This window comes from Panthera tigris, chromosome B4 (genome assembly GCF_018350195.1).
Source record: "Panthera tigris isolate Pti1 chromosome B4, P.tigris_Pti1_mat1.1, whole genome shotgun sequence".
NCBI lineage: Eukaryota > Metazoa > Chordata > Mammalia > Carnivora > Felidae > Panthera > Panthera tigris.
In genome coordinates this window covers 31,763,403-31,784,812 of record NC_056666.1, presented here as the reverse complement: position 1 = coordinate 31,784,812, position 21,410 = coordinate 31,763,403, and the positions used below count along the sequence as shown (strand labels likewise).

The 21,410-nt window shown below is 41.5% G+C and overlaps 1 protein-coding gene across 4 annotated transcripts in view; it reads right to left on the bottom strand.

Annotated features, from left to right (window-relative positions):
• Positions 1-21,410, bottom strand: part of CCNY (cyclin Y) — a 313,729-nt gene that overhangs the window by 210,670 nt on the left and 81,649 nt on the right. Inside the window, exon 1 of one of the 4 annotated variants that reach the window (XM_007092788.2) lies at positions 18,847-19,106. The exons of the other annotated variants lie outside the window; for them this stretch is intronic. Within the exon in view, the coding sequence (XP_007092850.1) occupies positions 18,847-19,000 (154 nt within the window). The 5' untranslated portion in view covers positions 19,001-19,106. Of the gene's footprint in view, positions 1-18,846; positions 19,107-21,410 lie in introns of those variants that run through there. 4 annotated transcript variants of the gene reach the window in all.

Here is a 21,410-nt window from a genome sequence, read left to right as displayed (position 1 = left end):
TCAGCTCAGGTCATGATCTCACAGTTTGTGAGTTTGAGCCCTGCGTTGGGCTCTGTGCTAACAGCGCAGAGCCTAGAACCTGCTTTGGATTCTGTTTCTCTCTCTCTCTCTCCCTCCCTCCCTCCCTCCCTCTCTGCTCCCATTCATGGTCTGTCTCTGTCTCTCAAAAATGAACAAACGTTAAAAAAAAAAAAAAAAAAACTTAAAAAAAAATAAAAAGAAATAGAATACTTACATACTCTCAATCTCCATACAAATTACTTATTAATTATTATTAATTAAAGCTACTTAAGAAACCTGAATAGTACCACCCTTAACCACACAATGCTCACCAATGCTGAGACAGATAACATGTGCCTCTTGATATGATGCATCATATCTGCAGTATTCCTCCCAAAAAGTGTATATAAAACCTGAATCTAATCAAGAGAAAACATCAAACAAACCCAAACTGAGTGAAATTTTATAAAATAACATGTGCTCTTTAAAAATGCCAAGGTTGTGGGGAGCCTGGGTGGCTCAGTTGGTTAAGCAGCCAACTTCAGCTCAGGTCATGATCTCATGGTCCATGGGTTCAAGTCCCACGTCAGGCTCTGTGCTGACAGCTCAGAGCCTGCAGCCTGCATCAGATCCTGGAGCCTGCTTTGGATTCTGTGTCTCCCTCTCTCTCTGGCCCTCCCCCACTTACACTCTGTGTCTCTCTCTCTCTCTCAAAAATAAATAAACATTAAAAAAAATGTTTTTTAATGCCAAGGTTGTAAAATACAAAGAAATGTTTATTAGATGTTAAATGAATGCAGTATCTCTACCCATTCAAATATTTACTGAGCAACCACCATGTGCCAAGTACTGTTCTAGGTAACGGGGATATCATGGTGGATATCATAGTCCATATCCTCATGGAGTTTATCTTCTTATGGGGAGGGGAAGACATACAACAAATATGCAAACAAGGTAAAATGAGAAAATGAGGGAGCTGGCACAGTGGTGGGAGGGTTCCTTTCTCTGCATTATGTTTCTAGGAAAAGACTCTCTGAGGAGGTAACACAGGATGTCCAGGAGCCAACCAGCTAATCACCTCTGGTATGACCTTGTAAAGTCGAAGCAATAACAACTGCATAGACCCTGGGACAGGGACAAGCTTGGTAGTTTGAAAAACATCAAGGAAGCCCTTATGGCTGAGGTCCCTACGTGAGAAATGAGGTTTTATGTGGCAGGCAGCAACAAATACTAATTAATGACTGTGAGCCATCGGGCGGTGTTTGTGTTTTACTCGAACCATAAGAGCCAAGCAGGGTTTTAGGCAGGGCAATGACATAATCAACTCCACATTTGTTAAGGGGAGAGACAGGATTGTAAGAAAGAACAGACTAAACAGAATAAATCCTAAGAAGCAATTAATTATAAGAAGCCAGAGAAACTTGCTGTATATTCCCAGAGATCTCTGCAACTACAAACAGAGTCATTTTTCTATACCAGACCCTAACAGGAAATAGCACTATTACCAAATTTAAATCTACAATAATGGAATATTATGTAATACATTTGGTTAAATAGTGGGAGTAGATTTTTCCAAAGGAGCACCACCCAGCAAACTTTACTGAAATCAAGTTAAGTAGACCCTGCCATAATTAGAATCACTCTTCTGCTCTCCACACCCACCTTGCCCCAAAGCCACTTGCCTTGCTTCCCCCATTCATATATATCACCAGGTTCCCCGCTCAGAGACTTCTGAGCTATCTACCATATAGCAATTCCCAGAGGCTACTCTGCCAGTCTCAACTTTTAGCCAACAAAACAGTGTCTTAACATGTATATAGCTAAGCATTTACCACATACTTACTCTGCTTTAATTGCTGCTATTGACTGCTCAAATCAAACTCTAAGGGCAAAAATCTAATCAACTGAGTAATCTATAAAGCAAAAAGAAAAACACTACCAGGAAAGACTTTCAGTTTCTATCTTCTTAATGCAAAAAAAATTTTTAGCTGTTTATTTTTCAGAGAGAAAGAGGTGGGGGGAGGGGCAGAGAGAAAGAGAGACAGAAGATCCGAAGTAGGCTCTGTGCTGACAGCAGCAAGCCCCGTGTGGAACTCGAACTCACCAACTGTGAAAACATGACCTGAGCCAAAGTTGGACGCTTAACTGACTGAGCCATCCAGGCACTCCATAATACAACAATCTTTACAGCTATGTCAAAGTGTACACTATTTTAAAATGCTATGGAAGTAAACAAACATGCAAAAATGTCAATAAAAACCTTCTTAGCATTTTTATAATTTATTTAAATAAATTAGAGCCAAAAGCATAGTGAATGTTAAGACACTAAATGGAACATTTTAGAAGTGCTAAGTTAATTTAAGTTATATAAACTGCTAAAAAAAAAAAATCTAAGATGGGAGAGCTGACAGATGTTCATAGCATAAGAACATTCTGTAAAAAGTGGACAAACCTGGAATTTATAAAGGGCAAGTTCAGGGAGAAATAAATTGTAATTTTATTTATAATTTTATTCAAAACTTACTTATTTTCTAGCTTTCAAGTCACCAAAAGTCTCAAAGACTTTTTTTTTAATTTCTTAACATAACCATGCTTTTCTGCTAACGCTAAGGTTCATCTTTTCAAAAGAGGGTGCTAACTTCTCCCCAACCTGAGTTTTACCCAAATTCACTCATTTTAGGTCTACTATATTTGGGAATGCCTTAGGAAAACCAAAACAATGATCTTAAAAAACAAATATATGAGAAAACTATTTCTAACTGCCATTCTCTGAAATCTGCTTCCCCAACCATTCACTAACCCCTCCAACCTCACCCTTTATATTCATTCTCCACAACAAACAGTGGAAAGGCTTCCTGTCTATATCCCCAACCTTGACCTTCACTACGCCATAGATGACTGGACACCTTTTGTCGGGGGGAGCCATCCTATTAAATAATCTGAGTGAACTCAATCCTTTCTCCGGGGGAATTAGAACACAGAGATTCTAGTCAGTCTTTTGTGGACCTAGAATTGAAGACATTGGGGTAGCCATTTGTACCATGTTCAAAGAAAGAAAGCTATTTTATAAAGAGAATAAAGATTTACAGAAAAATAAATATGAGACACAGAGAAAGATAAGATCAACTAAAACTGACAAGAGAATTTAAAAGCAAAATACTGAAGGAGATAGCTGCCTCAATTCCTACAAGCTATTCAACTCCCAATTCCAAGTCCTTGTAAGACTCAGTTATGTTCTGCACCATGGCAGTTCATAAAATACACTCATATACTTCCAATAACTCTTCCTTCCCCATTCTCCACTCTAATCAGTTTTAGTGGACTTCTGTTACAACCAAAAGAAACGTAATTAATGTTTGTGGTAAGTAGCCTCCAAGAGGCCCCTAAAGTATCTCTAGGTTTTCACACTCTTATGTAATACCATCTCCTTGAGTATAGGTTGGATTTCAGAGACTTGAGCCTAACAAACAGCAATGATGGCATGTTACTTCCAAACTCAGGTTATAAAAATGCTGTAGCTCCCATCTTGGGGGTCTCTCATGCTCTCCCTCAGATCGCTTCCTCTGGAGACAGCCAGATACCACGTTGCTACCTGCCCTAAGGAAAGGCAAACATAGCAAGGAACTGCTGACAACAACCAAAGAGCATCTGTTGCCATGAACATCCATTTGAGTAAGTTTAATAGCAGATTCTCTCCTAGTTGAGCCTTGAGAGGACTATATCCCCAGCCAACAGCTTGACTACAATCTCATGGAAGAACCTGAGCCAAAGGCTCCCAGCTAAACTATGCCTGAAGTCCTGACCCACAGAAACAGAAAAAATACTGTTGCTCTAAGCTGCTACATTTGGGGATAATTGGTTACACAGCTTAATAACTAACATAATTCTCTAAGACATAATTATCATTCAGGTTGTAAAAAAAAAAAAAACAAAAAAAAAAATTAAGATGGGTCAAGATTAACTTCTTCTTGGGAATATTTAACCTTGTTGTGGGAACTGTAGTGTTGAGTGAAAAGGCTCTAACCTTCCTGCTTCTTTTCCTCCCCCAGCCCAATCAGGGGACTTGCTCTCAGGCTGCAAACCACTATAAACTAGTTGTGTGATGCTGAGGAGCAATCCCTCTTAGCTCAGTTGCCTTATCTGTAAAATGAGGATCTCTATGGTACTTGACAGTATGAATGTTCTAGGACTCTATTTTCTCATACTCAACAAAAACAGCATATTGCTTTCATAGGTCTGAAAACCTCTATTCTGTCTTCCATGTTACAACTTTGAGTAATCCTTTTACAAAATCTAGAAGATATGCAAAATACACAAAACTGTTCTCCAATGCACATCCATCCATCATGAAATCTTTTAGAACAAATGTCCTCCTAATGAGCATAATCCATTATGTAAGATTTTTGGGTATTAAGCCACCAAAAAGTTCCACATTACTTACTGACTTCAGAATGAACCTATGTCCCAATGCATCCTGGATCTTTCAGAAACAGTTTCCATCTGCCTGTAGCACACTTCCTCTCTCTTGCCCACTCCCACCCCTCTTGTCATTGCCATAGGGCTGTCCTGGCAAAGCCTTCCCTGACCACATACCCTTATCACCCAGGGCAGAGGTAATCATTCTGGCCTCCCTTCTACCTCTGTATACTACAATCATTTATTTATAGATCTGTCTCCCTTAATAGATCATTAGGACCTTAAGGGCAAGGTCCAAGTTATATTGCTACTGCATTCCCAGCATCCAGCAGGGAACAGGGAACTTAGCACTTAGAGGAACCAATGTTTGTTGACCTACTTAAGAACTGAACCTTAAAATCCTATAGGGGGAGGGGGCAGTGGGCATCAAATTCTCACACTTCTTAAAAATGCCCCCACCACAAGGGGGAATTCTATGGACCGACTAGAGTAATCTGACTACTGTAGTCGTGACTCTGAGCCTAGGCATTGCAGGTACCACTAATTTCCCCCTAACGTGTTGGAGAATAGGCATCTCTCAGCCAATACCTGCCTACTAAATTCCATTTTCTCTCCAACTTCTTCTCTGTGGTTGAAAAGAACACATTCTAGAATCACATCCACATAGAGGATTTACGACTTGCTAAAATGCTAGTTTAAAAGGAAAGGAACTCACCCCCACTTTGTTTGCCTAGTTCCTCCAGTATTAGCATTCTGCTTAATACGGTCTGTTTATCTGCAGCAAGAATTCCAAACTAAAAACCTGTCACCACTTTTGAACTCTGGTTCAAAAAAAAAAAAAAATTGTGATCAGTTTTCAGCCACAGCCACCATCAGCATTAACAGTTATTTTCAAATAAAAAATAGTTAACAAGACATGTATTCTAGATAGACTTCAGTGGAGTAAAAAAAGTGAAATGGAAGCCAAAACATCATTTACCAAGCATCTTATAATAATATCTAAATTAGATGAACTATTTACACGGTCTGAAACAAACAATACAGCTAATTTAGATCTGAGTGATCACTCCCACCATGGGCTGGCTAAATTGAACCACCAAGCTGTACAAGGAGAAATGGCTCCATAAACTGGTAAGCTAAAGACACTCAAGAAAAGCATCAGTCTTTATTAAGAGAAAGGATTTCAATGCATCATAAATACCCCTTCATATACAATACCCTAATAATTAGCTAGTTAACTGTTCACCAAAAGAGGTCCTGTAAGGGCACCTAATAAGCAGCACTTTTGTTCCTCTTGTTCCAATGCTTTTATATGCTTAAAATGAAAATATCTTAAATATTCTATAATCATAATTTTCTGTTTCAGAATTATATCCCTGGTCCCCACAAACTGCTAAAAGCCCTTATGTGGTACAAAATATGTTTTGTCATATTTTCATTTTGTGCAAATAGGCTTTGTATATAATTTGCATCTGAAAAGCAGGTGAAAGAGCTCAAGAATACATTTAGCTTGGGTAAGGCTAGACCTTCCCTGAGAGACCTTATTTCATGGAAACAGGCATATACTGGGGTTGGTTAAGCTTTAGATTCACTGTAAAAATAATACTTAATGTCACTTTGGAGAATACAGAAAAAATAAAGAGAAATAACCAAGGTCTAACTATTTCTTCATGGCTTAGCTTGATCAGATGAGTTTATCTTCCACGTCCCTTCCAGATGTGCCTTATAAACAAGGTAAGGCTCCTTCTTATGACTCCAAAAATGCTACTAATGGTTCTGCAGACACTGACAGCCCCAGAAATAGTCACAGCACTGAACACTTGGTCTTCCCATCTTTCTACCAGGAGCCTTTTCAATCCTGTAGTAATGGCTCAGGCAACCCTGTTTCCCTCTGTGCTCTGTAACAAGGGTGCTGAAAACCACCTCTCTAATGAATAGCTGCATTCTATAATGATAACGTTTCTTAACAATGTGTGCTACATGGGCGCAGAAGAGGTTGATTATACATTTTCAAACCTCAGGCTTTTGGAAAATATCTTCAAGTTCAAGAATCACTTCCATTTGTATCTTTATACTTTTACATCTAAGGGACTGACATTTTTGGCTCAAATATTTTTAGAGAAAACAATTAATTGTCAGGAATACAACACACCACCACATTTCTTGGAGCATTCTTCATCTAGACAAGCTACAAATCAAGACTTAAATTTTTAACCTCTATTTCAATAAACCAATGCCACCACGTCCTTATTCCAGCAGAAGTGTCCTCAGGTAAAGAAACTGACTCTTGAAATCAAATAAATAGGTACCTCCTTAAAATTTTTTTACCTAAATGTGTAACAGTGCCACACAGATGCAACAAGGGTTTCCCAACTCTGCCCCAAAGGTTTCTACTAAGATGTTCTTGAATGTCAGACCCAAGAATCAAACATCCTGTGTTCACTGCCTGACCCTGGAGGCCAGGTTATCAAGCTGTGGTTGATGAAATTTCAAAAGATCCATAAAATACTAAATTGCACTGAGCATTGTCAAACCAAGCCAAAGCTACTGTCAGAAAACATAGACCAGAGAATTACAGACTATACAAGACATTCCATTTTTATATTCTTTATCAGAATAGACTCTCAAAAGGAAAACCCACTGTGAGTACTATAAAATACGAAAAACCCACACACAGCACTAGCCGATTTTAAAATTGAAGTAAAAAATAAAACTGTTGGCTAAAAGAAGAAAAACTCACCGTACCTTTCAGTATATTAAAAAATAAGAAAGAAAGAAAGAGGAAAAGTAAAAGTAAAAGAAAAAAGAAAAAGGAAAAGAAAAGAACAGAACAGAACAGAAAAGAAAAGAAAAGAAAAGAAAAGGAGAGAAGCTGTAAGGGAAGAAGATTAAGTGATTTTTGAATTTGAGTAAATAAATTACACAACTCCCTGGTGCACACCATCCATTGTCAGAAATGCAGGCAATGTCTATTCTGTCAATAATACCATTAGAAGCACCATCTTAGAACACGATGCTAATTCTAAACAGTTCAAATGAACAATGCAATGCTGTGCAAAACTGGTAGAGGAGGGGCAGGGCATCATTCACATCAAGTCTGAAGTTAATGGCACTCCCTGGAGCAGTGCAGCCTAGAGTCTATACAGTTTTACCCCAGGCGTTGAATGTGTGAAAGTGACCAAGATAGCCAAACCACTAGGAAGTTACTCTACTGTTTATTTTTCACCTTGAATCCTAGAGCCTGTAACTCAATGGTCCTCAAGAGAAGTAGAGGGAGAGTCGCTCCTTGGGGAAATTGTATTTGGCAATGTATGGAGACATTTCTGGTGTCATGACTGAGAGTAGGGGTACTCTACCAGCACCTAGTGGGTAGAGGCAAGGATGCTGCTAAACATCCTACAGTGGACAGGGCAGCCCCCACCAACAACAACAAATATCCCACCCAAAATGTCAATAATGCCAAGGCTGAGAAACCCTGGTATAGCTTCATTAAGAACTCCTGCTTTACTGAAAAGGTCCCTGAATTTTACACTAAGAAGCTAGGCTCAGTAAATACACTTTCACATGTGAATGTGGCTAAACAAGACAAAAACCCATATGAACATTACTTTGAGAAATAAAAAACTAAAAAGTACATTGTCAATTTATACTGTTATTCTCTACTAAATATCAATATTGTAGTTTGACACGTTTCAGTGTTAATTACAGCCAGATACAGATAGCAAGGAAAAAAGCACTCATTTGATACCATGAAGTATCAACCTTCCATGTCCAAAGTGAATATATAGATCCAGTCTGAGGACACAGGAGACTAAGGGGCAAGGACAAGGCTGCATTAAGCCATGCCTAGTGGAGGTAAGTGGCTTCCATCTAGCAGAATACTGTACACACTCACCTACAGACATGAGCCCTTTGCACTTAGATTTTCACTTCAGCCAAACACTCCTTCCCACAATCCCCTTCATTCTTTCCTTCTAGTCCTGTCACAATGTTGTCTTATAAATACCCAGGCACAAGAACAAATTTCATTTTCAAAAAACTCAACAAATGTTCCTCTCAATATGTACTAGTTAAATGAGAGAAGACAATTTTATCTGGATATCCAGTCTCCTGGTTTCATGTCAGAAGGCCACAGGGCCTCTCCCAGGAGACCATCTCCATCAACTCAGAAAATCACTGCCACGGCTGCTATCCATCCCAAATTGGTCTCAAGGATGCAGAGGCACCCAAACATCACCAATTATAAAAGCAACCATTCCACTTCTGATGCCTATTTCTCACCTCTCAGGGCCTGGCCTGGCTGTTATAATGCATGCTGCCTTGCATTTGGGTCCTCCCTGACTTGTCCCACCTTAACCATTCTGCCACAGCTCCTCCTCACCTCCTTTGTTCATACACTTGACCTCCAACACCCAGAGGCTGCCAACAGCTTCATAACCTGAGCTACAAAGTAACCCTCCTACTGCAGAAGAGAACCCTACAACAGCCCAGTGTGCACAGAGAGCACGCATGGTGCTTAAGATATGTGGCCTGTCAGAAACACCATCTTCTACAGAAGCAAATGGTTTACAAAGCAAGAATATATTCCCTACCCCTTAAATTTATCCCTGAGTGGTTAATACTTCTGAATATCAGCTTTGCTAGGCTTTACTTCCTACAAAATATAAGAAATGGAAAAATCAGACATTAGATTTACTTTACAGAAAAGAGTCAAATATATGCCAAAAATAAAGTGAATAAACAACTTGTATCTCTTCAGTAACATCTACTCTAGCTCTCAGAAGAAAGGCGGTGATCTCTAATGCTATATATAAACCCTGTTAACCAATGCTTTCAAGTAAAACTACACATTAAAGTAACAGCACGCTTACACACAACTGGAGAGAAAAAAGGCTGTGGAAAAATAAAATTACCCATATAAACGGACAAAAGTAATACTCACTGGAAATGAAGTAATCCTTGATGAATTTGTGAGTTTAAAATTTTTGAAACTAAATTAAACAAAGCATCATGATTTCATTTTTCAACCTGGACTTTGACAGGATACACAGGAAGTCCTAAAACCTAGACTTTTAAGCAACTATACAAAGTCTGCATCCATACCTAAAACCAAGAGACAGCTTAAAGGATAATTATGATTATACTTAATGGAAAAGCTGTAATCAACTAATATTCTATAAAAATATAGAGTCATAATGGACAGAATACTGAATTTAGAGTGAAATCTTTTCTTGAGAGGCAAAGAATGGACCTCTTAACCCATCTATCCATGCACTAATTCCTCTAGTGGTAAATGTGCAGAGTGAGACATGGAGTTTACCAAATATAATCAAAATATTTTTAATAACTTCTTTTCCCTTTTTGCCCACCAAGAACAGAAGCATCCATCCAAAGGAAAGAATTTGTTTATAAAATGTTTTAAACACTACATTTACAGTTTTGCAACACAAAGCTATATTACACATGAACTCCCATGCAGGGTATTTCCTGTTCTTCCTCCTTAAAGCCAGAAGGTCTATAATCAGAGGTATCCAAAATAGAAGTGACTTGCATTTCATTGTCCAACTAAGATTTCTGCAAGGCTCAAAAAGCAAACTGGCAAGGATGCAATTGCAATTGCTAACAATTATCTTTACTATACCCAGCTGTATTTTTCTCAGTGCCAAAAGCCAACTGACATGTCTACAGATGCTAGTACATTTCCACTGAGCGTGGCACTTACAAGTATCATACCCAATGAAGCCCCCCTATACATCCCCAGTAGGGAATAAAGCGTACAAAATAATGACCCAGGAATTAAAATTCATGTACTAGGTAATGCAGTTACAAAGTAATGAAGCCAGATTACAGTAATTTTTTATCAAGGTAGTATAACCATGAAAAACTAGACACTTAGCCTAGAAATATTAGCATTGCCAAACATTTTAGAACTTCCTTTTTAGAACCGCCTTTCAGTCCAATTTTTCAACCATATTAAAAAACAAATCAAAAATAAAATTTTCTTTACAAAGTCAAAACTAATGTATAAAATGTCAATATTCTGGGGGCGCCTGGGTGGCTCAGTTGGTTAAGCATCCAACTTCGGCTCAGGTCATGATCTCGCGGTTTGTGAGCTCAAGCCTCACGTCAGGCTCTGTGCTGACAGCTCGGAGCCTGGAGCCTGCTTCAGATTCTCTGTCTCCCTCTCTCTCTGCCCCTCCCCCGCTTGTGCTCTGCCTCTGTCTCTCAAAAATGAATACATGTAAAAAAAAAAATGTCAATATTCTGACAAAGATGAAGAAAAAAAGATCTCAAGGTTTTCCAATCCAGTTTTTAAAAACTCGGTGCACCTGGATGGCTCAGTTGATTAAGCATCCGACTCTTGATTTCAGTTCAGGTCATGATCTCGCAGTTCATGAGCTCAAGCCCTACATCGGGCTCCACACTCTCAGTGTGGATTCTCTCTCTCCCTCTCTCTCTCTGCCCCTCCCCCACATTCTCTCCCTCTCTCTCTCAAAATAAACATGTTAAAAAATAATAAAATTTAAAAAAATTTTTTAAATAAAATAAAAACAACCTTGACAGGAAGGCAACAGAGGTGTCCAGAGTGTAGTAGTTTGTAGCTAACCAACTCCTGAGGTGATCTCTTCTCTCAGATTCACTGAAAGACTTTCCAGGCAAAATCTTACTGATTTGAAGTCATCTGTCAGATGACAACAATCGATTGGAGCTTTGGAACACCCCTTTCCTCCAAGTAGCAGATAGTGAAAAGAGCCCCTAGAAGTAAAGGAAGAGAGCCAGAGGAAACAGCTACAAGCAGCTGAGAGAAGGAAGGGAGAAATGGGTTAGAGATCTGAGCTCTCTGCAATTGTGGATCTAGGTAGACTCCTTCTAGAAAGAAATGGGCACAAACAGCCTCCAATAACTTGTTCCAGGCTGACTGAGCTCATTTTTCAGCCCATCAGTTCTCCTTTTTATTTTTTTGTTTATTTATTTTTGAGAGAGAGAGAGACAGATCACAAATGGGGGTGAGGCAGAGAAAGAGGGAGAGACACAGAATCCCAAGCAGGCTCCAGGCTCTGAGCTGTCAGCACAGAGCCCAATGTGAGGCTCAAACCAATGAACCCCAAGATCATAACCTGAGATGAAGCTGGAAACTTAACCAACTGAGCCACCCAGGCACCCCAAGTAGTATTTTAATATAATAAATTTATGCACATGTGCACCTTAAAAGTTTCTCTGAAGAATAGAAACAAAACAAAACAAAACAAAAACCTGGCTTCATCCTCCATCTAAGGGTACATACTAACATTAGTAGGAAGGTCGCTCCCATGGCACAGTCAGCAGACTGCCTGGGTGGACTCTATTATTCCCAGGAGTCCCACTGCTCATTGCATGCCATCACGGTATGACTTTGGAGAGACTGCAACCCAGAAGGACAATAAATGTTAGAAAAGAGTAATATTTCTATTCCAAATTCTACTGCCAGCAAGATTCCCATTCAAAGGTTATACTGCTGTGTATAACCTCATCCTACCCAGCTCTAAAATTCCAGTTATCTTTCTGGCACTACCTTATGAACACTGACTGCATTGATGTCTTTACTATGATGAGCCCCTCAGGCTTCTAGCCTCTCTGGTTATGGAAAGTTCAAACACACTTTGTTATATATCTTGGAACACATTTAATATTTAATGCAAGAAAATCAACATAAGTACTATGTTCAATGACACACATCCATCTAGTACTTTTTGGTTTATTAAGCATTTCAGCTTCATTTTGATTCTCATTTTAGGTACCTCAGGGCATAAGGCAAGACAGTACTCTTAGACACATTCTTTTTAAGCAAAAAGGAAAGTGAGGCCCAGCAGGACAGAGGTCCCCCGGTAAAGGCAGAGCCATGTCTGGAACACAGGTCTCCTGATTATTCAGCTCCTGCTCTCTGCGCTCCACCACACTTCACAGAGCTAAAGGCACATCCATAAACCACCTGGGAAGACCCTGTCCTGGATTTATCCTTCTTGAGCCCTGATTCATTCTTCAGGAAAGGTAGGATAGAATAATGTTGAGAGTCTCAGAGTACAGAGAAGAAACAATCTCCTGACCAAGAATCCCAGCAACAAACTACTCAACGTTTCAAGATGATGCAAAATGCTGCAGGGAAAATGAACTCTTTCCCTCCTTCCAGCCATATGCTGAAAATCTGAAAATGATACTGAACACATGATATCAACTGCTATTGCCATGGACTGAGCCTGGCTGCCTATATGTTGACTCATAAAAGGATTTGTACTCTGAAGTATGACAAGCATGATACCATCAACAGCACTCTTGTGAAAAATACCAAATGCTGCTTCCTTAAAGTAAACTAAATATGACACGCTTGGAGCTAAATCTCTGACCCTGTGTGACTAAAACAGAATTTCAAAGCCACTCACAGGTCCTGCATCTTATTATTTTTTTCCTTTTGGTTCTGCTCTTTCCTAGATACCAACAAAATTTAATCTTTGTGTTGGTTTCATCCAACCAGAAATGTGAAAGTAATCTGTCTCCTTAAGATAACAGAGACAATCAGCTTTGTAGAAAAGGGTGAGAAAATTTACCATTCAACAAAATCATTTAATCTTTCACTCCTCTCAAAAAGCAGGCAGAAAAGTAAAAATCCTAATCACAAAGTATTGTCAACCCAAAGAATACAGACAATGAATGAATGGCTTAAAGCAGGCATGGGCTAGGCATGGGAAGAGGGGGGCCAGATTTTAGACCCAGGTCACTCCCTACTTAGCTGTCACAGGGCAGTTGAGAGGTGGAGCTTTAGCAAGTGACAGCAGATTGAATCCCAACTCTGCCATTAACTAGCTATGAAAACTTGAGCAAATTTCTTAACCTGTGAGTCTCAATTTCCTCTTCTGTAAAATAGAGAGAAAGATATAAAGATCTTTAAAAATACAGGTCAAGTAATCAGCACAACACTTGGCCCAAAGTTAACACATAGTAAATTCTACTGCCCTTGTCCATGATTGGCATAACCCGGGCAAGAGACAGCACCTCTCCAAATTTCAGTTTCCTTATCCGTAAAATGAGGGTGGGGAGCAATGACTCCATGATTCTAAAATAGAGAGGAAAATAAGTGTAGTAGAGGTCATGGAATCATCATAGTGCTTTGGAGAACAGCGCTCTCAGCAAACCTTTAAAGTGTACCTCTCCACATTGCCTAATATGCATCAGGCCATGCTTGATCAGGGTGTCTTCCCAAGTCTTACAAGCAGTGCAGCTAATAAATCTTAGCCTGGAATGAAAGTCCAGGTATAGTTTTGCTAATCAGGCTGGAAATGGTAAGTGGGTCTGAGACACAAGAAAAATGAAGCCAAAGAGATAAGGCTGCAGATATCCAAAAAAAAAAACAAAAAACAAAAAAAAACCCAAGAACAATAATTTAAGCTAATACTATAACAGGTGCTTAGATCTTAAATTGCCCTTTTGTCTCCTCACCCTTGTAACAGTGAGAGCACTTTTTCCAGTCATCTTTCCCATACCGAGGATGAGCCCCTTAGGCTTCTAGCTTCTCTGACTACGGGAAGTGAAAACATCATTTGCTGTATATCCTAGAATACAGTTCATGTTTAAAGAAAATCACCATGAGTGGCTATGTTCATAGTTGCATATGTTCATGTAGTACTTTTTGGTTTATTATGCATTTTGGCCTCATGTTGATCTTTAAGGATGGAAAGCCACCGCTAAAGCCATTCATCTGAAGAGATAAGGAAAAAAAGATTAAATATATCACATTGTTAAGCAGACTTCCATTAGCCATAGTTTATTTCAGTTTAGGGTTTTTTTTCCTTTTGTTATGCTTTCTTTGTTATGTTTTCTTTCTTTTCTTTCTTTCTTTTTTTTTTTTTTTAAGTTTACTTATTTTGAGAGAGAAAGAGGCAGAGAGAGAGAAAGAAAATCCCAAGCAGGCTCCACACCATCAGTGCAGAGCCCGATGCAGGGCTCGAACTCCTGGAACCGTGAGATCATGACCTGAGACGAAATCAAGAGTTGGACACTTAACCGACTGAGCCACCCAGATGCCCCACTTTAAAACCTTTCTTAAGTTTCATTTTCAGGATTTTGCCGTACCTGCTACCTCTCAGGTCAAAACACAAAACCAAAAAGTTACATATCCACTCTACTTTCATTATTACAAGTCTTGTCATTCTCTATTTCCCTCCTATGCTTCTCATGCAATAAATAGTCAAGATGATACTCTGACTCCGATGTCTTGAAGTTGTTGGCTTCACTCATTCATTCAAACAAAGAGTGTCTTCAGGGCAGCAGGCACTTGGGTTACATCAGTGAACAAAATGAAAATCTTCTAGTAAAACTTAAATACTAACAGACAGAAATAGTTGTTGTTATGACATATGTATGTAAATATTTATAATGCACATTATAGGTGATGTGGAAGAAAAACAGTAATTCAGAGAATGTGTACCAGGATTGCTGATGGGGTAACAGGAGAGATGTTAAATGCAGGCCCATTTAACATCCTTCCTGTTAATGCAGGAAGGCTTCACTGAAAAGGTGAGGCTTGAACCAAGACTGAAGGCAGTTGAGAGAGTTAGCCAAGAAGAAACACAGAGAAAAACACTCCAGGCAGAGGGACAGAGCAAAGGCCCTGGGGTGAGAACATGTCAGGTTTATTCAAAAACCAGCACTGAAGGAGGCCCATGTGGCTTGTGTGAGCTAGCAAGTGAGCCAGGAAGGCAGGCAGATCACACAGGGCCTTGAAGTCTATTATAACGACTCCATGGTAAAAGTCCATTGTAAAGTTCTTATTTGATGTGGAATAAGGAATCACTCAGTTTTTGAGCAAAGGAGTCACATGCTAGGTTTTTTTTTTTTGTTTTGTTGTGTTTTGTTTTGTTTTGTTTTGTTATAAAGGATCTCACCATGGCTGCTGTGTTGAGAACAGACTGTAGTGGGCAAGGGTAGAAGCAGGGAGACCAGTTAGGTGGCTTAGCTCAGAAGAGCAGCAGGAGAGGTTTTGAGAGCAGTTAGATTCTGGATATATTTTGAAGGTTGAGGGCCATTCTTTCCTAACAGATTAGATACAGAATAATAGAGAAATTGGCTTGTCAAAGAAGACAACTGATCTACAAAGGATGAAACTGCTAGCAATCATTTTGAGGCAAAACCCTAAATTGACACTTTGGTACAGATGTTACAGGCATCCTGTTCTACTTTCCTCGGTCTCATCAAATCTCAAATTCTCTTTAAATCCACCCCTCTTTCTCTCCTCCCACAGAAATAATCTAATTAGAGAAGGGCACTCTATTGCAGATAGATGATATTTCCTCTGAGAAACTGTGGCTATGACTGCAAAGACAGACAACCTGCCCCAGGCTATCCAAGCAACAATGGGAAGTTTCCATGTGTCATGTACTGGCTGTATGACTTTGGGCAAGTCATTTCTCCTCTCTCTGCCTCATTCTTTTGTCTTAAAGTTAATACTATCCACAGGGTTATTGTGAGTACTAAAAGAATGAATAGATATCAAGCAGTTAGAGCAGCATCTGACACAGAGTACACAATATATAAGGAGTGCAATTATTACTGTCACTGTCATTAAGTCTTTCTGTTATTTCTCAGTCTCAGAATAATTTTATGAGAAATAATATCTACAGAGATGATGAGTCTAATATGTATTATTCCAAAAATATGAATAATCTAACACTAAGGTACTGAGTACAGGGCAAGTTGCTGGTAGGTGTCATAGAAGCCTAACTGCCCTAACTCAGTCACTAAAACAGTACAGGACAAATATTACCCATTGTGTGTTTTAGGCAAGGAAAACATGGATTCATACCTCATGTCTCTGTGATTTTAAGAAGCTGACCTATCACAGAAGCCCCATGAACTTCTCTGAACTTTTCAAGTCTAGTTGTCTGAGATGTCTTAAGGGATATAAAGATGGTATCTAAACACTTCAGCTTTTGTTACATACCAGAATCAAGAATGTTTCAGCTGTGGTTTTAGAGTGTTCACTAATCATCTAGCAATATAATTCAGAACTTAAAATCTGTATCTATTTCTATATGCTACTTAAATCTGTTCTCTTTTCCCAGCTTCTGATACTGAATGAATATCTATGGAAAATGCCACCGAACAACAGGTAACACTTTCAAGACTTATCCAGCCTGGGATTCTCAATCCTACCTGCATCTTAGAATTACCTGGAGAGCTTTAAACATATTAATGCCAACGCCCACGCCTAGATCTCTGGTGTAATTGAAACCAACATTGAGAACTATGGATAGGTAAATCCTATAAGTATTACTTATTGAACGGGAGAGACAAAGAGAGTATTGTTTAAATAGTGAATTCGTATATCTGGATTTAAACTAGCATCATCTGGGGTGAATTCTGGGATGGGAAGAAACTACTAACCTAGATTAGAAATCTTCTTAAACTGCCCCAGAGTCTCTTACACTATCCTGAACTTCCAAAACAAGAGGTGGTAATCTTCCATATGTTTTCTCAAAAATGACTTGATGGCCAAAACCTAGTTTTCTTTCAAATGAAAGAACACACAATACTATTCTATTTTCCTTTGGCAAAATCCTTCCAATACTTAGTGCCAAATAAATGGTTATAATTACTATTTTTCTCCATTTCCTTATTATAGTCAATAATATATAGCTTGCCTTTAAGAAGTATGAATCTTTCTTTCATCTCTATTTTTTAATTCATTATCTAAAACATAAAGCCTCTTCTCAGTAATAGTGCACAACACGGAGAAATTATTTCCAAATGTTTTTGCCTGTCAGCATTGTATAAGACTGGGTAATAGCTTTCTATAATAAACTCATTCATTCATTCACTCCTTTAAAATACAATACTTACTAAATCTTTACTATACACTAGAAATGACATTTCTTTCAGCTGCTTAGATCATACCAGTGATCAAGACAGACCAGACCTTAATATTCTACTAGATGCCTTTAAATGCATAAAATTAAAGTAGAACTATAGGGCAAAGACATCTAAATAATAGGTTAAGATAATGGAAATCTAATATAACTACACTACAAATACCATATGGAACCCTAATTTACTAAATGTCTACTATAAACCAGATGTTATATTAGTCCCTTTAATATATGGTATTCATTTAATAAAACTGCTGTCCAGTAGAGATGACATTACTATTTAGAAGAAATTAAAAGAGGCTAAACAGTAAGAAAATTCTTTCCTTTAGCAGTTTAAATTTGGCTTTCCACGCTAGAGGAAATTCTACATCCCAAAGCTGTCAAGAATGACTTGTGACAGAGTTGTGTCAATTCATTTCAACAAAAAAATTTTTCATCTTTGTTCAACTACATCAACTGTGAGATTTGGGGGTTTAAAAAAAAAGAAATAATCACATTGTCATAAGAATATGTTACCAATTTCACATTTTTTAAGTCGAAAATTATGTAAACTGTGTTTCAAGCATAATGCATAAACTACCTATCCATAGATATTAAGCCACGCAGCTTAAGGATAACTTAGTATTAACAAATATACTGAGACCAATAAAATACATAAACATTACTAGGTACAGTGATGAATCCTTTAACTTCCTTTACAAACACTAGTCCAAACCAAACGCCACTCAGCTCAATCAGAAATCTATAGGACTGTAATTCTACCCCAAGGAAAAACTGGGTGACAACCCAAAGCTGTCTCCAAACCATTCTAATAATAATCTAGTTTTGTTTTTTGTGTTTTTTTAATTATTCGTGTGAAGCTATCCAATCCTACACGCCCCCCCCCCAAAAAAAAAAAAAACCTTTTTTTTTTTTTTTTTAAGTTTTTAACTGACATAGGGAACTGCCAATTGGGGTCAATTTATAAGTTTCCGGGGAAAGCTGATACATGCCAACCCTGTTAACTAACTCTAGGTAGAGACTGATTCCAAAATGGGATTCACTCCTTCCTCATTTACACCAAGGATCATCCATTCCCTTCGCCTTTTAAAGGACAAACGAGCTCTGATCGTGCACAACTTGGCTTGTAGCTACGTTCAGACAGTGCCTGGAACGCAGGCTCTCGGGCCGCCCCCGCCCCAGAACTGGCCGCTCAAGTCTGGACAAGGGCCAGCTCCTGTCACCTCGCGACCTGCGCCCCTCTGCCCCCACGGTACTCCCGAGCCGCCCGCTGGCAAAGTTTCCCCGCCGCTCACTCGGGGGTACATCCGAGAGGGCCACTCGGGGTCTGGAGGACCCCGAGCTCCCGGGTTACGGAGACGAAGACATCGTCCTGCCCTGGTTACAGAAGCAGGCTGAGAAAGCAAAAGCAGCCTCGGCCATACAGACGCCCGGTTGTGCAGGCAGAGCACCGCGGATGCAGGCGGGGTGCGGGGACGTCAGAAGGGGGCTCAGCGAGGTCCCCGCCCCGCCACCCGGACTCGCCCGCACTCACCGTCGATGTTCTCCCGGTCGCTTATGTGCTGCAGGTTGCAGCCCGTGTCCTCGCGGCTCAGGTCCGTGTCGGGCCGATAGGACTCCAGTCGGGAGTGGGCATTCCTCCGGAGCTTGGGGCTGGACGACACGCAGCACGAGGTAGTGTTCCCCATCTTCGGTGGCCCCCCGACTCCTGCTGCTCTCGCCTTCCTCCCCGTCCCCGGGCGCGGGGCGCGGGCGGCGGGGGCGTGAAGGGGAGGCCCGCCCGCCCGCCGCCGCGGGAGGGGGCGGAAGCCGCGGCCGGCCCCCGGGTCAGCAGCAGCGGCGGCGGCGGCGGGGCCTCGCCATGGGCGGTGGCGGCGGCGGCGACGAGCGGGCGGCGGCCCCGGCTCCCCAGGCTCTCCCTCGGCCTTCGCGCGCGCCCGCCCTGGCCCGGCGGGCCTGTCTGCGGCGGAGGAGCGCTCGGGTCCGCGCGACTGCGGCCGCCGAGCCTAGCTCACCCCGCCGCGGCCATGGCGGGCGGCGCCGCGCAGGCCGCCTCCCCCCTGCGCTTCCCGGTCGGCCCCCGGGTCCCCGGCGGCGGCGCTGGCCTCCGCAAGAGGTTCCGGTTCAAGCGGGGGAGACGCGTGTCCGCGCGGGGCGGAAGAGCTGGCGGGCGGACGTGGGCACGGCCCTCAAGCCCCGCGCAGCGAGGCGCGGTGCTGCCCGCGAGGATGCTCGGGCGCCCTCCCCCGCCGCAGCCCCCGCCCCGCCCCGTCGCCGCCTCTTCCCTCTGCCCTGGAAGCAGATCGGCGGCCGAAGAGGGAGGTCCCGTGCCGGCGCGGCCGCGCGCGAATGTGGGGTCGGGACCTGGGGCCGCGCCTCACGCAGGCAGGCGTGAGGAGCCGCAGTCCACGCCGTTGGAAGCTTAGCGCCTCGGTGTCCTTACCCTCCCGGTCTCCGCGTCCTCCACCTCCCTCGGGCCTAACGCTGGGACGAGAGGTGTGTGTGGCGGGCCTGCGCCGCCCTGGGCCCGGCCGGGTCCCGGTAGTCCGCAAAGGGGCCGGAGCGAGCGGGGGCGCAGACCAGGAGCCGGAGGGGAGGGCGGGGGGCACGGGGTGGAGGAGGCCTGGGGTCGCGGCCGCCGCCCTGGGGTGATGGAGCCTGCGTGGCTCACACCCGGCAGGGGGCGGGGGGAAAGCTCTTTCTTTCTTTCTTTCTTTCTTTCTTTCTTTCTTTTTCTTCTCTTAAGCATTAAAAAGGAAACTGGATGTTGATTTGGGACTTCTCACTTGTTGATGTTTGCCAGAACTTAGTGGCCTTGTATTAAGCGGTGAAATAATTCTTGGGGCCCCCTGGGTTACATTAATGTTGAGTTAGCTGCAGAGTGCTTTGAGTTTCTAGGAAGTTAATGTGAAGTAGAGACAGATAACACCACTTATCTTTCTTTACTTTTGAATGCTGTCGGGTTGTGTCCTGCCGCGACCAGTTTGACCTGAGGCATGTTAGAGTGCTTGGCTCACAGCAGACGTTCAGGAAATCGAGGGCTCCATTCCCTCCCGACACCCCAGAAAGACCTTCTTGCCTCAAGAGCATAAGGTGGCAGAAATAAGCTCCCCACTCTTTTTCCAAGTAGTCAATGAAGAAGGCACGAGGAGACTCAGGGAAAAAATGGTTTTGAGCACAGAAAAATCTGGCACAACCTTCTTAATTTTATATATAAGGGGACTGAAGTCGCGAAAGATTAAGTGCCTTGATTTGCTCCACGTCTCAGTACTAGTTAGTGACAGTTGCAAGTACTAAAAGGGAAGGAAAAGAGTAAGGGAACTAACACTTATGTAGCATCAGCAACGTGTTATCCAGTTAATGCTCTGAACTGGATTAATGCCATTTGTTGGGATCAGTAGCAGATGTCCTTGGAAAATAAATGGCATCAAAGTGCTGATGTTGACAGGATGAGAAAGGAACTGTAAAGGGAAGAAGTTCCAATGAACTGCAGACCTGAAAAGGTGGGTAAAGAGCAACAAGACACAATAATGCTCTTTATTAAAGCAGTTCTGACCGTCTTGCTTCGCAGGAAAGTTTGGGACATAACTGCAAGTCAGTGAATGCGTATATTCACATTTTCAAGGCCACAGTGTGTGGGTAAGATGGATGAAAATTGGGACAGGGGTTACCATATTGTCTGCTCTGATTGCTGTTTTATAATTTGGACATTATAAGCACCCAAATACTGAACCATATGTGTATGGCATATCCACTCATGCATATTAAATACTTTTCATTTAATTGCAGAATTTTTAGTATTTATATTAATGATATGGCTTGAAAGGGTTAATAGGAGAGACAGAGTGCCATCTGCAAGCTTACTGTGCTGGCAGGTCATTCGGGAGTGTTAACTGAAAAGAGCCTCTGGAGGTGAGGGAAGACAGGACTAGGGGTAGAGATAGCCACAGATTTTTGGCCAAAGGATGGACAGCCACTGGTCAGCAGAGGTTTTTTGGTTCCCCACCTTCCCCATCCCGTCTTTGACATTCCTGCTATGTTCCCTTTAGGAGTGCACCTGTTGGGCTTATTCAGAAGTGTGACTTTTGGTCAACAACA